The following is a 16,411-nucleotide window of genomic DNA, read 5'->3' as shown; positions in this document are numbered from 1 at the left end:
TTGGTTGGTTGGTTACTGTCTCTCCCTCCCTGCTCCCTGTTTCACTTGCTCAGAATACGTACCCTCCCCCGCCTGCTAGAGAGGTACCTCTCCCCACCTCTTGTGCTTTATCAGCTCCGTTTTAATAAAGTAGCTTAAAAAATCACTTTTCTGTTGCTTTCTTCACTTGGATCGGATTGGGTCTGGATCCGACTGGGTCTATACGGAACAGGTCTAGTTGTCTTCGGGTCCGTTCAGAACGGGTCTCTATATTTAAAAAATGCATATCGGGTTCGGGTGGGAAATTTGGACCCTTGAAGACCTCTACACCACACATAAAATTATCTGTAAGGTCCCTCAGTCGAGCAGTGAATTTCAAACACAGATTCAACCACAAAGACCAGGGAGGTTTGCCAATCCCTCGCAAAGAAGGCATCTATTGGTAGATGGGTAAACATTAAAAAGCAGAGATTGAATATCCCTTTGAGCATGGTGAAGTTATTAATTACACTTTGGATGGTGTATCAATACACCCAGTCACTATAAAGATGCAGGCTTCCTTTCTAACTCAGTTGCCGTAGAGGAAGGAAATCGTTCAGGGATTTCACCGTGAGTCCAATAGTGACTTTAAAACAGTTAGTTTATTGGCTGTGATAGGAGAAAACTGAGGATGGATCAGCAACATTGTAGTTACTGCACAATACTAACCTAAATAACAGAGAGAAAAGAAGGAAGCTTGTACAGAAAATAATATTCCAAAACATGCATCCTGTTTGCAACAAGACACTAAATTAATACTGCAAAAAATATGGCGAAGCAATTCACTTTTTGTCCTGAATACAAAGTGTTATATTTTAGACAAATCCAATACAACACATTACTGAGTACCACTCTCCATATTTTCAAGCATAGTGGTGGCTGCATCATGTTATGGGTATGCTTGTAATCGTTAAGGACTAGGGAGTTTTTCAGGATAATAAATAAACGGAATGGAGCGAAGCACAGGCAAAATCCTAGAGGAAAACCAGGTTCAGTCTGCTTTCCACCAGACACTGGTAGATGAATTCACCTTTCAGCAGGACAATAACCTAAAACACAAGGCCAAATCTACACTGGAGTTGCTTACCAAGAAGACAGTGAATGTTCCTGAGTGGCTGAGTTACAGTTGTGACATAAATCTAATTGAAAATCTATGGCAAGACCTGAAAATGATTGTCTATCAATGATCAACAACCAATTAGATAGAGCTTGAAGAATTTTGTAAAGAATAATGGGCAAATGTTGCAGAATCCAGGTGTAGAAAGCTCTTAGAGACTTACCAAGAAAGATTCTGTAATCGCTGCCAAAGGTGATTCTAACATGTATTGACTCATGGGGTTAAATAGATTGTTGACAAAAAATGACAAACTCCAAGCGGGCTGTCATGTGCCTTTTACTGAGGAGTGGCTTCCGTATGGCCACTCTACCATAAAGGCCTGATTGGTGGAGTGCTGCAGAGATGGTTGTCCTTCTGGAAGGTTCTCCCATCTCCACAGATTAACTCTGGGGCTCTGTCAGAGTGACCATCGGGTTCTTGGTCACCTCCCTGAACAATGCCCTTCTCCCCCGTTTGCTCAGTTTGGCCAGGCAGCCAGCTCTAGGAAGAGTCTTGGTGGTTCCAAACTTCTTCCATTTAAGAATGATGGAGGCCACTGTGTTCTTGGGGACCTTCAATGCTGCAGAATGTTTTTGGTACCCTTCCCCAGATCTGTGCCTCGACACAATCCTGTCTCGGAGATCTACGGACAATTCCTTCGACCTCATGGCTTGGTTTTTGCTCTGACATGCACTGTCAACTGTGGGACCTTATATAGACAAGTGTGTGCCTTTCCAAATCATGTCCAATCAATTGAATTGACCACAAGTGGACTCCAATCAAGTTGTAGAAACATGTCAAGGATGATCAATGGAAACAGGATGCACCTGAGCTCAATTTCGAGTCTTATAGCAAAGGGTCTGAATACATGTAAATAAGGTATTTCTGTTTATAATTTTTAATACATTTGCAAACATTTCTAAAAACCTGTTTTCGCTTTGTCATTATGGGGTATTGTGTGTAGATTATTGCCAATTATTTATTTTTTAAATCCATTTTGGAATAAGGCTGTAACGTAACAAAATGTGGAAAAAGTCAAGGGGTCTGCATACTTTCCGAATGCAGTGTGTATATATATAATTAAAGAAAGAAATTAAGAAATATAAATATCAGAACGAGCAATGTCAGAGTCCGAAAAAAAAAATATTATATATACTACCGTTCAAAAGTTTGGGGTCACTTAGAAATGTCCTTGTTTAGACATTGTTAATGTTGTAAATGGCTATTGTAGCTGGAAACGGCTGATAAAAAAAAATATGGAATATCTACATAGGCGTACAGAGGCCCATTATCAGCAACCATCAGTCCTGTGTTCCAATTACATTTACATTACATTTGAGGTTTACATTTACATTTTAGTCATTTAGCAGACACTCTTATCCAGAGTGACTTACAGTTTAGTGAGTGCATACATTTTCATACTGGCCCCCCGTGGGAAACGAACCCACAACCCTGGCGTTGCAAGCGCCATGCTCTACCAACTGAGCTACAAGGGACCAATGGCATGTTATGTTTGCTAATCCAAGTTTATCATTTTAAAAGGCTAATTGATCATTAGAAAACCCTTTTGCAATTATGTTAGCACAGCTGACAACTGTTGTGCTGATTAAAGAAGCAATAAAACTGGCCTTCTGAAGACTAGTTGAGTATCTGGAGCATCAGCAATTGTGGGTTTGATTACAGGCTCAAAATGGCCAGAAACAAATAACTTTCTTCTGAAACTCGTCAGTCTATTCTTGTTCTGAGAAATGAAGGCTATTCTATGCGAGAAATGGCCAAGAAACTGAGGATCTTGTACAACGCTGTGAACTACTCCCTTCACAGAACAGCGCAAACAGGCTCTAACCAGAATAGAAAGAGGAGTGGGAGGCCCCGGTGCACAACTGAGCAAGAGGACAAATACATTAGTGTCTAGTTTGAGATACAGATGCCTCACAGGTCCTCAACTGGCAGCTTCATTAAATAGTACCTGCAAAACACCAGTCTCAACGTCAACAGTGAAGAGGTGACTCCAGGATGCTGACCTTCTAGGCAGAGTTGCAAAGAAAAAGCCATATCTCAGACTGCCGAATAAAAATAAAAGGTTAAGATGGGCAGTCTGAGAGATGGCTTTTTCTTTCCAACTCTGCCTAGAAGGTCAGCATCCCGGAGTCGCCTCTTCACTGTGCTAACATAACTGCAAAAGGGTTTTCTAATGATCAATTAGCCTTTTAAAATGATAAACTTGGATTAGCAAACACAACGTGCCATTGGAACACAGGACTGATGGTTGCTGATAATGGGCCTCTGTACGCCTATGTAGATATTCCTTTAAAAATCAGCCATTTCCAGCTACAATAGCTATTTACAACATTAACAATGTCTACACTGTATTTCTGATCAATTTTATGTTATTTTAATGGACAAAAAAATTGCTTTTCTTTCGAAAACAAGGACATTTCTACGTGACCCCAAACTTTTGAACGGTAGTGTATGTATATATATATACTGTGTGTATGTGTATATACAGTGGGGAGAACAAGTATTTGATACACTGCCGATTTTGCAGGTTTTCCTACTTACAAAGCATGTAGAGGTCTGTAATTTTTATCATAGGTACACTTCAACTGTGAGAGATGGAATCTAAAACAAAAATCCAGGAAATCACATTGCATGATTTTTAAGTAATTAATTTGCATTTTATTGCATGACATAAGTATTTGATACATCAGAAAAACAGAACTTAATATTTGGTACAGAAACCTTTGTTTGCAATTACAGAGATCATACGTTTCCTGTAGGTCATGACCAGGTTTGCACACACTGCAGCAGGGATTTTGGCCCACTCCTCCATACAGACCTTCTCCAGATCCTTCAGGTTTCGGGGCTGTCGCTGGGCAATACGGACTTTCAGCTCCCTCCAAAGATTTTCTATTGGGTTCAGGTCTGGAGACTGGCTAGGCCACTCCAGGACCTTGAGATGCTTCTTACGGAGCCACTCCTTAGTTGCCCTGGTTGTGTGTTTCGGGTCGTTGTCATGCTTGAAGACCCAGCCACGACCCATCTTCAATGCTCTTACTGAGGGAAGGAGATTGTTGGCCAAGATCTCGCGATACATGGCCCCATCCATCCTCCCCTCAACACGGTGCAGTCGTCCTGCCCTCTTTGCAGAAAAGCATCCCCAAAGAATGATGTTTCCACCTCCATGCTTCACGGTTGGGATGGTGTTCTTGGGGTTGTACTCATCCTTCTTCTTCCTCCAAACACGGCGAGTGGAGTTTAGACCAAAAAGCTCTATTTTTGTCTCATCAGACCACATGACCTTCTCCCATTCCTCCTCTGGATCATCCAGATGGTTATTGGCAAACTTCAGACGGGCCTGGACATGCGCTGGCTTGAGCAGGGGGGACCTTGCGTGCGCTGCAGGATTTTAATCCATGACGGCGTAGTGTGTTACTAATGGTTTTCTTTGAGACTGTGGTCCCAGCTCTCTTCAGGTCATTGACCAGGTCCTGCCGTGTAGTTCTGGGCTGATCCCTCACCTTCCTCATGATCATTGATGCCCCACGAGGTGAGATCTTGCATGGAGCCCCAGACCGAGGGTGATTGACCGTCATCTTGAACTTCTTCCATTTTCTAATAATTGCGCCAACAGTTGTTGCCTTCTCACCAAGCTGCTTGCCTATTGTCCTATAGCCCATCCCAGCCTTGTGCAGGTCTACAATTGTATCCCTGATGTCCTTACACAGCTCTCTGGTCTTGGCCATTGTGGAGAGGTTGGAGTCTGTTTGATTGAGTGTGTGGACAGGTGTCTTTTATACAGGTAACGAGTTCAAACAGGTGCAGTTAATAGAGGTAATGAGTGGAGAACAGGAGGGCTTCTTAAAGAAAAACTAACAGGTCTGTTAGAGCCGGAATTCTTACTGGTTGGTAGGTGATCAAATACTTATGTCATGCAATAAAATGCAAATTAATTACTTTAAAATCATACAATGTGATTTTTAGATTCCATCTCTCACAGTTGAAGTGTACCTATGATAAAAATTACAGACCTCTACATGCTTTGTAAGTAGGAAAACCTGCAAAATCGGCAGTGTATCAAATACTTGTTCTCCCCACTGTATATATGTACAGTGGGGGAAAAAAGTATTTAGTCAGCCACCAATTGTGCAAGTTCTCCCACTTAAAAAGATGAGAGAGGCCTGTAATTTTCATCATAGGTACACGTCAACTATGACAGACAAAATGAGAAAAAAAATCCAGAAAATCACATTGTAGGATTTTTAATGAATTTATTTGCAAATTATGGTGGAAAATATATATTATATATTTTATATATATATTATATATATTATATATTATATATAAATATTAATATATTATTTGGTCAATAACAAAAGTTTCTCAATACTTTGTTATATACCCTTTGTTGGCAATGACACAGGTCAAACGTTTTCTGTAAGTCTTCACAAGGTTTTCACACACTGTTGCTGGTATTTTGGCCCATTCCTCCATGCAGATCTCCTCTAGAGCAGTGATGTTTTGGGGCTGTCGCTGGGCAACACGGACTTTCAACTCCCTCCAAAGATTTTCTATGGGGTTGAGATCTGGAGACTGGCTAGGCCACTCCAGGACCTTGAAATGCTTCTTACGAAGCCACTCCTTCGTTGCCCGGGCGGTGAGTTTGGGATCATTGTCATGCTGAAAGACCCAGCCACGTTTCATCTTCAATGCCCTTGCTGATGGAAGGAGGTTTTCACTCAAAATCTCACGATACATGGCCCCATTCATTCTTTCCTTTACACGGATCAGTCGTCCTGGTCCCTTTGCAGAACAACAGCCCCAAAGCATGATGTTTCCACCCCCATGCTTCACAGTAGGTATGGTGTTCTTTGGATGCAACTCAGCATTCTTTGTCCTCCAAACACGACGAGTTGAGTTTTTACCAAAAAGTTATATTTTGGTTTCATCTGACCATATGACATTCTCCCAATCCTCTTCTGGATCTGCACTGGCACTGCAGGATTTGAGTCCCTGGTGGCGTAGTGTGTTACTGCTGGTAGGCTTTGTTACTTTGGTCCCAGCTCTCTGCAGGTCATTCACTAGGTCCCCCCGTGTGGTTCTGGGATTTTTGCTCACCGTTCTTGTGATCATTTTGACCCCACGGGGTGAGATCTTGCGTGGAGCCCCAGATCGAGGGAGATTATCAGTGGTCTTGTATGTCTTCCATTTCCTAATAATTGCTCCCACAGTTGATTTCTTCAAACCAAGCTGCTTACCTATTGCAGATTCAGTCTTCCCAGCCTGGTGCAGGTCTACAATTTTGTTTCTGGTGTCCTTTGACAGCTCGTTGGTCTTGGCCATAGTGGAGTTTGGAGTGTGACTGAGGTTGTGGACAGGTGTCTTTTATACTGATAACAAGTTCAAACAGGTGCCATTAATACAGGTAACGAGTGGAGGACAGAGGAGCCTCTTGAAGAAGTTGTTACAGGTCTGTGAGAGCCAGAAATCTTGCTTGTTTGTAAGTGACCAAATACTTATTTTCCACCATAATTTGCAAATAAATTCATTAAAAATCCTACAATGTGATTTTCTGGATTTTTTTTCTCAATTTGTCTGTCATAGTTGACGTGTACCTATGATGAAAATTACAGGCCTCTCTCATCTTTTTAAGTGGGAGAACTTGCACAATTGGTGGCTGACTAAATACTTTATTTCCCCACTGTGTGTGTGTATATATATATATATATATATATATATATGTATGTGTGTGTGTGTGTGTGTGTGTGTGTGTGTGTGTGTGTGTGTGTGTGTGTGTGTGTGTGTGTGTGTGTGTGTGTGTGTGTGTGTGTGTGTGTGTGTACACACACACAGTACCAGTCAAAAGTTTGGACACACCTACTCATTCAAGGGTTGTTCTTTATATTCTAAAAAATTTTACATTGTAGAGTAATACTGAAGACATCAAAACTGTGAAGTACCACAGATTTTTACATTTACGTCATTTAGCAGACGCTCTTATCCAGAACGACTTACAAATTGGTACATTCACCATATGATAGCCAGTGGGACAACCACTTTACAATTCTTATTTTTTTTGGGGGGGTGGGGTAAGGGGGGGTAGAAGGGTTACTTTATCCTATCCCAGGTATTCCTTAAAGAGGTGGGGTTTCAAGAGTCTCCGGAAGGTGGTGAGTGACTCCGCTGTCCTGGCGTCGTGAGGGAGCTTGTTCCACCATTGGGGTGCCAGAGCAGCGAACAGTTTTGACTGGGCTGAGCGGGAACTGTGCTTCCGCAGAGGTAGGGGTGAACGCAATGCCCTCGTTTGGGTGTAGGGACTGATCAGAGCCTGAAGGTACGGAGGTGCCGTTCCCCTCACAGCTCCGTAGCTGTGGAATCATGTAGTAACCAAAAAAGTGTTAAACAAATCAAAATATATTTGAGATTATTCAAATAGCCACCCTTTGCCTTGATGACAGCTTTGCACACTCTTGGCATTCTTTCAACCAACTTCACCTGGAATACTTTTCCAACAGTCTTGAAGGAGTTCCCACATATGCTGAGCACTTGTTGGCTGCTTTTACTTCATTCATCTCAAACCATGGTTTTTGCGACTGTACTTGAAGAAACTTTCAAAGATGTTCTTGAAATGTTCTGTATTGACTGACCTTCATGTTTTAAAGTAATGATGGACTGTCATTTCTCTTTGCTTATTTGAGCTGTTCTTGCCATAATATGGACTTGGTCTTTTACCAAATAGGGCTATCTTCTGTATACCCCCCTACCTTGTCACAACACAACTGATTGGCTCAAATGCATTACGAAGGAAGGAAATTCCACAAATTAACTTTTAAGAAGGCATACCTGTTAATTGAAATGCATTCCAGGTGACTACCTCATGAAGCTGGTTGAAAGAATGCCAAGAGTGAGCAAAGCTGTCAACAAGGCAAAGGGTGGCTATTTGAAGAATCTTAAATATAAAATATATTTTGATTTGTTTTATCACTCTTTTGGTTACTGCATGATTCCATATGTGTTATTTCATAGTTTTTATGTCTTCACTATTATTCTACAATGTAAAAAATTTTACAAATAAAGAAAAACCCTTGAATGAGTAGGTGTGTCCAAACTTTTGACTAGTAGTGTGTGTGTATTTATTTATGTGTATATATATGTGTGTATATATATACACACACACACACACACACACACACACACACACAGTGGGGAGAACAAGTATTTGATACACTGCCGATTTTGCAGGTTTTCCTACTTACAAAGCATGTAGAGGTCTGTCATTTTTATCATAGGTACACTTCAACTGTGAGAGACGGAATCTAAAACAAAAATCCAGAAAATCACATTGTATGATTTTTAAGTAATTAATTAGCATTTTATTGCATGACATAAGTATTTGATCACCTACCAACCAGTAAGAATTCCGGCTCTCACAGACCTGTTCGTTTTTCTTTAAGAAGCCCTCCTGTTGTCCACTCATTACCTGTATTAACTGCACCTGTTTGAACTCGTTACCTGTATAAAAGACACCTGTCCATACACTCAATCAAACAGACTCCAACCTCTCCACAATGGCCAAGACCAGAGAGCTGTGTAAGGACATCAGGGATAAAATTGTAGACCTGCACAAGGCTGGGATGGGCTACAGGACAATAGGCAAGCAGCTTGGTGAGAAGGCAACAACTGTTGGCGCAATTATTAGAAAATGGAAGAAGTTCAAGATGACGGTCAATCACCCTCGGTCTGGGGCTCCATGCAAGATCTCACCTCGTGGGGCATCAATGATCATGAGGAAGGTGAGGGATCAGCCCAGAACTACACGGCAGGACCTGGTCAATGACCTGAAGAGAGCTGGGACCACAGTCTCAAAGAAAACCATTAGTAACACACTACGCCGTCATGTATAAAAGTCCTGCAGCGCACGCAAGGTCCCCCTGCTCAAGCCAGCGCATGTCCAGGCCCGTCTGAAGTTTGCCAATGACCATCTGGATGATCCAGAGGAGGAATGGGAGAAGGTCATGTGGTCTGATGAGACAAAAATAGAGCTTTTTGGTCTAAACTCCATTCGCCGTGTTTGGAGGAAGATGAAGGATGAGTACAACCCCAAGAACACATTTTACATTACATTTACATTTTAGTCATTTAGCAGACGCTCTTATCCAGAGCGACTTACATGAGCAATTAGGGTTAAGTGCCTTGCTTAAGGGCACATCGACAGATTTTTCACCTAGTCGGCTCGGGGATTAGAACCAGCGACCTTTCGGTTACTGGCACAACGCTCTTACCCACTAAGCTACCTGCGTAACACCATCCCAACCATGAAGCATGGAGGTGGAAACATCATTCTTTGGGGATGCTTTTCTGCAAAGGGGACAGGACGACTGCACAGTATTGAGGGGAGGATGGATGGGGCCATGTATCGCGAGATCTTGGCCAACAACCTCCTTCCCTCAGTAAGAGCATTGAAGATGGGTCGTGGCTGGGTCTTCCAGCATGACAACGACCCGAAACACACAGCCAGGGCAACTAAGGAGTGGCTTCGTAAGAAGCATCTCAAGGTCCTGGAGTGGCCTAGCCAGTCTCCAGACCTGAACCCAATAGAAAATATTTGGAGGGAGCTGAAAGTCCGTATTGCCCAGCGACAGCCACAAAACCTGAAGGATCTGGAGAAGGTCTGTATGGAGGAGTGGGCCAAAATCCCTGCTGCAGTGTGTGCAAACCTGGTCAAGACCTACAGGAAACGTATGATCTCTGTAATTGCAAACAAAGGTTTCTGTACCAAATATTAAGTTCTGCTTTTCTGATGTATCAAATACTTATGTCATGCAATAAAATGCAAATTAATTACTTAAAAATCATACAATGTGATTTTCTGGATTTTTGTTTTAGATTCCGTCTCTCACAGTTGAAGTGTACCTATGATAAAAATGACAGACCTCTACATGCTTTGTAAGTAGGAAAACCTGCAAAATCGGCAGTGTATCAAATACTTGTTCTCCCCACTGTAAGTAGTTGTGTGTGATTGTTAGTGTCTTGTCGTGTACTCGCTCTTTGTTGTTCTCTTGCTCAGTGTTAAGTAAACCTTTACGTTGTTGATTCCTGTGTCTGCGTCCTGCCTCTTCGTATCCTCAGTACTCGTCACATATTAGGTATACTGCATTGTTGGAGTTAGAAACATAAGCATTTCGCTGCACCTGCGATAACATCTGCTAAATATGTGTATGCGACCAATTCAGTTTTATTTGATTTGATTTATAGACCACGTGAATATAGACCACATTAATACAATTCAATAAAACTTGCAAAGTGCCAAAATTCAGCATTTTGACATGACCGTCTGTGCAGCCTCTGACTTCTAGGAAGATTTTACCCCACTTAACCCCAACATATCTCCAAAGCCCTAGTTATTTTGTTACTTTGAAAAAGTCATTTCTGAAGATTATTATTATTTATTTCATGTGATTAGTGATTGATCTAATCACATGGAATGTCTGTCCCTAATTTTAATGTCAACCATGTTATGTGAACTGAACTCTCGTTTTAATATGATGAAACTATTCCTTTTAAAATATATTTTTTCAAAGAAACATTGAACATTAATAGTCAAATCATAGTGTAAGAGCAGGTGAACTGGTTCTACACTTTTTGGCCATTTCTGGTGTTTTGTTTTGTTCAACTGAATGGGTCGAGCATAACGCATCAACTCCCTGTTACCCATAGCTAGACAGGCTACAAATGTTTTATCAATTTATTTATTTTTGTTACGCTTGCATTCAATTGCCTCTCCCTGTTGCACAAAACAAGCTTCCATTCCCCATGTCAAGAGGGGATTTATGGGTGATTTAAGATTAAATGGTCAACTCTGTGACATTTATTTGGCACTTATTATAGATCTTTTTTTATTTAAACTCTTGAGATGGGAAAATGTGTTTTTTATTAAGTTGAACATGTGCTCTTTATGACAGAATGTACAGATTTTGTGAAATATGTATTATTTTGATGAAGGTATATTACCCAAAAGGTATACTCATTTGGTGGAACAACCCAGATAACAATTATCTCCAGATTTAAATATGTTTGTCACATTTCTTTAGAAAAAATCTGTTTTGTTACGAGTCATGGCCAGTCGAGCGTGATTTGTTGACAGCTTCATGACAACTGTTAGTCATTCTAAAGGCATACATGTCTTCTCATTTCAGGAATGTTGACAATCACAGACTTCATCATCATATTACACAGATACTACAAGTCACCGTTGGTAAGTTTGAGAGGACAAACCCATTTGCAATATGTTTTTTCAACATGTGAAACCTATGATGGATTTCTGTATTTCTGTAGTTTATTCTTTAGATATCAATATAGTTGTATTGTTTATAGGTGCAAATATATGAGTTGGAAGATCATAAGCTTGAGACATGGAGAGGTATGTAATAAGCTTTGGATTATATTATGACATTAAATTACATGTACAGAACATTGAACTCACATAGTTTTTACTCTGCACAGAAGTATATTTGCAAGAGACATTCAAACCTTTAGTGAACATATCACCTGAATCAAGGTAAGTTGTTACTGCATAACAATGGCTATTATACAGTTGTGAATGTGTGTATGTCTGTGTGCCATGAATGTGGTTTGAATATACATACCTGCAAAGAAAACACCTGCATTTTCTTTTAATATGCATTTTATGTCTGTCTGTCTTTGAAGCATATTTGATGCAGTGTATTCCCTCATCAAAAACAAGATCCACCGTCTGCCTGTCATCGACCCTGTTACGGGAAACCCACTTTACATCCTCACACACAAGAGGATCCTCAAGTTCCTACAGCTCTTTGTAAGTCTAAAACCATGACTAACAACCTGACGTTAGGTTTTATGATAATACACACTAGTCCTATTGGGGAAGAATATAAGAAAAACGGTCTTTCTTGAAACAATAAACTGACAAGTCTGCTTTTACTTGAACACTGCCCTCTAGTGGATTTGGAGAAGGTGAATAGAAACTGAAAGTGTCTCTCGCTCTCTCTCTGTTCTGTTGTTCCAGGTGCGTGAGATGCCCAAGCCAGCCTTTATGAAGAAAACTCTAGGGGAGCTGGGCATCGGTACCTATAAGAACATAGCCTTCATCCACCCTGACACACCCATCATCAAGGCCCTGCAGATCTTCGTAGAGAGGAGGGTGTCTGCCCTGCCCGTGGTGGATGTATCTGGTACGTGTTACTTTGACAACTGTTGTTTAAAGATAATTTACAGGTCCATTTGATTGATTAATTGATTTAGATTCAGTTTAACTCTCGTGGTGAAGCCTAATGGTTATGTTTCAATCTCATCACAGGGAAAGTGGTGGATATTTACTCCAAATTTGATGTCATAGTAAGTGATGATTTTCTAAATATTGATGATCTTAATACAGCTTGATAATCACGTGTCTTCCCCTCAACAATATATCGTGAATGTTTTCCTTCAAAAAGCCATCCTTATGAGTGTGTATATGTATCGTGTGTAGAACCTGGCAGCAGAGAAGACGTATAATAACCTGGACATCACAGTGACCCAGGCTCTGAGGCATCGCTGCCAGTACTTTGAGGGGGTCATGCAGTGCCACAAGCTGGATACGTTGGAGACCATCGTGGACAGGATTGTCAAAGCAGAGGTGAGTTCTAACACACTTGCCTCTCTTCCTCTCTCTTTCTCTTTCTCTCTAACTTTGTGTGTGTGTGTCTGTGCGTGTGTGTGTGTGTGTGTGTGTCAGGTCCATCGGTTGGTGGTGGTGGATGATCGCTCAGCCATCGAGGGCATCATCTCCCTGTCTGACATCCTGCAGGCACTGGTGCTCAGCCCAGCAGGTATTGTCGCTCAGCATTCCAAACCACCCTCATCCTACACCTGGACCCTGAGCTCCCCACCCTGTCCTGCCCCGCCCCGTACTTCTCACACAGGTAGGACACAAACACACACTCTGGCCCTTGCTGGTTGGCACCCACATGCGGATGGCACGTGCCTGTGCCCATGAGCCGTATCCTGTATGCCAGCTCGTTATGGTGTAGTGTGGGCTTGTCTGTGTGTCTGTGTCCTGTGTCCTGACTCCGGGCCATGTCCTGTCCTCTCCTCCTACCCTCAGATTCAAATAGAAGAACATTAATTTCAACATCTGACCACATGCTTGGGACTCCTTCTTTGTTGTCTTGGTATTTTGTCTATCTGCTTATAGTTTCGAATAATGAAGAAGAATGATAATTGATGTAAGATAAAGAGTTCGCATTTTTGTTCTTTGAAAGAAAATGCATTTCCTGGTGCAGTCATAATGCATTTGGAATTTGCATTTGGAATTTGCTGGTGCATCAGTTCACAGATTGAAAAGTACAGTGAGCAAGACTCGTCATCAACTCAGATGTGAGACGTGATGTGAAAGAAACATGAAGCATCTTGCACAACTCTCTCCCTGAAGCAAAGAAGCCTACTATTGTTATGTTCGGCATTAGCCTGGTCCCAGATCTGTTGCTGCTGTATAGGCAACACCTATTGCCATTGCTATGCCATAACAACAACCATAAGAGTTGGCTGTACAGCACAAACATATCTGGGACCAGGCTAGTGGGATGTGTTCTTGTGTTCTCACCTCACATGTCTGTCCTCTCCTCCCCTAGATGCCTGCAGAGAGGAGGGCCTGCTGGAGTGAGAGGGGAAAAGCCGTGGGGACCACTGAGGTTGAAGGCTGTCATAAAACTTTTATTAGACTTCTATGTTTCTGGCCATGGGGCCCAGAGCCCTTGGTATTGATGTGCTAGACTTTGAAACCAAAAGGCTGGGCTGGACTTAACTAGACTGGATTGGACTGATACTGGGATGTAAAGGGCTCCAATGCCTGAGGACCAGCATCTCTCTGTCTAAATGGAACTGGACTTCATTCACTGTGGGAGGGTTATAGTAGGGTGGACTGATGAAACTGCTGTATTGGGCTCTTCTGTTAGGTTGAGCCAGTCTGGAGACTGTGGTTAGGTATATGAGAGCTATGTATATTTTGTTTTTTCTCTCTGAATCATGCTGCTGTGTCGTTGTTCCAGCAACAGTGCCTAGTCACTCCCAGTAAGTTTTAAACCTTCAAGGAAGAAGATTGACAGATATGGTCAAAGCATCTTAGACTTGATGATACACACTTTAGGAGAAATCGCAAGTTTTCATGCTTTACCTTGTTATGGTGGGAGGGGCTGTATTTTCATTTGAGTAATATGCTGTGAAGAGAGACAGAACAGGGAAAAAAGGCTTTATTTTAAGACATTTATTTTGCCTGATTAATGTACTTGAGCGATTATTCACGTCCATCTATAATCGACAGACACGAAAACCATGCAAAGGAAAATGGCAGATTCTGAACTGCTCACAACTGGGCTCCTGTGCTGTGGCCAGAGTACACAACTCTGACAAAACTCATCTCTGTTGTTTTACTGTAAATAAGAACATTTTGAAGAAAAGTGCCAGAGAAAGATTTATTTTTTATCTAAGTTTAAAACAAATCATGTTAAATTGACTACAGTTTAATATTATTTTTGTAAATATAATGTGGCAATAAAATGTTGTATTCAAAGAAAATGTGTATTCAGAACAAGATGGACTGTACCTGTGCAAGCATGATAAATGACACTATAACAGTTATGAATGTTGTTCTTTACTTTTCTGAAAGCAGAAAAAAATAATGTATGTAATGTGTGTTGCTGCATATCTTCTTTTTAATGGCAGATTTTCACCACCACATGATACATTTAATTATGTTTTATTTTGAGTTAGCAAGAAAGCCAAATTAAAAGTGCTTGGGTAAATCAATTTGATATAATGATAATTGATTGATGTAATATTTTTATCACCGCCATACACTTTAATTATTTAACGTCATACAGTATAACACATTTTCTATGCCCTTCTCTAATGGAACTTATTTGACAGTCATGGTGGCTATAATGCCTTCAATGATAATCATCGTGACATTGGATGTCTGAACACTGCCACCATCTAGTGGTTAGGAGCTGCACTGCAGGCATATCTGCACCTGTTCTAAGATTGGCCATCACGCGCGTTGATGGCACGTTAAGTATATTTAGTTTCTGAGGCTCAGAGGATACCAATGGCAGTTTGTGTTTTCTCCCTCTTGTCTTCGAAGCTCGATGCTAGAAACTATTGGAGGCCTCCTATGACAAATTGAAATTGTTTACACAGTAGGAAGTTGCTTGAATGATTTTAATATTTAAAGGAAACAAAATGGCTTCAGGCCATATACAGACCAGCAAACACCACCAAGGTCCCCCTCAAAAGCTGTCCTACTTCAGCTTTCAAGCAAAGGATACTCCCAAAACCATTCCAAGCATTTCTTGAACACCAGCCTACAAGGTGACAGTGTAATATAAGCAGTATAGGCGGCAGGTAGCTTAGTGGTTAAGAGCGTTGTGCCAGTAACCGAAAGGTCGCTGGTTCTAATTCCCGAGCCGACTAGATGAAAAATCTGTCGATGTGCTCTTGAGCAAGGCACTTAACCCTAATTGCTCCTGTAAATTGCTCTGCATAAGAACGTCTGCTAAAAAATAACTGTATGAGGTGCTAATGCTGCATTCATAACCAAGTGGGAAGGTGATGTTTACCACATACGACTGGGAAAAATCCACTTCAACGCCCCTCCAAGTTGTATTTACTAGTGGGAAACTCGTCTATCATCCCTGAGCTCCCACTTCTCCCAAATGGTGACCTCTGACGTCACCTACTAATGTTAAATGTAACAACAAAACATTATTTATGAAAAGCAATCTATTAATATGGTTTTTGAACTCGTATCATTTGTTTACAAGCATAATATCTGTAATTTTAGTTTATGGTTGACACAGCTTGTTGGCCATTAGCCAATCAGCGTTTCTCAACGAGTTCAAAGCATGTGAATGCATCCAACTGGTATTTACGACTTCACAACTGGTAATTATCACCTTCCCACTTGGCTGTGAATGCAGCTTAAGCACCATGCGATTGTATGCTAGATAGACACACTGTGAAGGTCACTAGAATGTCATTTAGGGATCAAATGATACATGATGTTTTGCTCCAATTTTGCTCCAAATTCACCAACAAAATAATATTTATTCATAGAAATGACATGCCATGTATTACCAGGCAATAGATAGAGGCATCTGCTAGCCTGTGTGTGGAGTAGGAATGGTACTGTAATCTCAATGGCTCTACTGGACTTCAATGGATTTAATGCAAAGATAAAACTAGTATTTTTCTAGACACTGGTCTTAGATCAGTTTTACCCCCCTC

The 16,411-nt window shown here is 41.2% G+C and overlaps 1 protein-coding gene across 5 annotated transcripts in view; it reads left to right on the top strand.

The window, feature by feature from the left end:
- The window catches only part of LOC121580982 (5'-AMP-activated protein kinase subunit gamma-2), a 73,154-nt gene extending 58,233 nt beyond the window's left edge, over nucleotides 1-14,921 (top strand). For 4 of the 5 annotated variants that reach the window (XM_041896237.2, XM_041896239.1, XM_041896241.1 and 1 more), the window contains 9 exons: nucleotides 11,311-11,369; nucleotides 11,489-11,534; nucleotides 11,618-11,672; nucleotides 11,822-11,948; nucleotides 12,159-12,324; nucleotides 12,450-12,487; nucleotides 12,621-12,767; nucleotides 12,867-13,053; nucleotides 13,762-14,921. In XM_041896237.2, the coding sequence (XP_041752171.1) occupies nucleotides 11,311-11,369; nucleotides 11,489-11,534; nucleotides 11,618-11,672; nucleotides 11,822-11,948; nucleotides 12,159-12,324; nucleotides 12,450-12,487; nucleotides 12,621-12,767; nucleotides 12,867-13,053; nucleotides 13,762-13,793 (857 nt within the window). In that variant the 3' untranslated portion in view covers nucleotides 13,794-14,921. The remainder of the gene's footprint in view (nucleotides 1-11,310; nucleotides 11,370-11,488; nucleotides 11,535-11,617; nucleotides 11,673-11,821; nucleotides 11,949-12,158; nucleotides 12,325-12,449; nucleotides 12,488-12,620; nucleotides 12,768-12,866; nucleotides 13,054-13,761) is intronic. The other variant, XM_041896238.2, reaches the window with a different exon arrangement.
- The last annotated feature ends 1,490 nt before the right edge of the window (nucleotides 14,922-16,411 follow it).

This window comes from Coregonus clupeaformis, chromosome 14 (assembly GCF_020615455.1).
Source record: "Coregonus clupeaformis isolate EN_2021a chromosome 14, ASM2061545v1, whole genome shotgun sequence".
NCBI classification, from domain to species: domain Eukaryota; kingdom Metazoa; phylum Chordata; class Actinopteri; order Salmoniformes; family Salmonidae; genus Coregonus; species Coregonus clupeaformis.
This window is presented reverse-complemented; position numbering and strand designations above follow the sequence as displayed.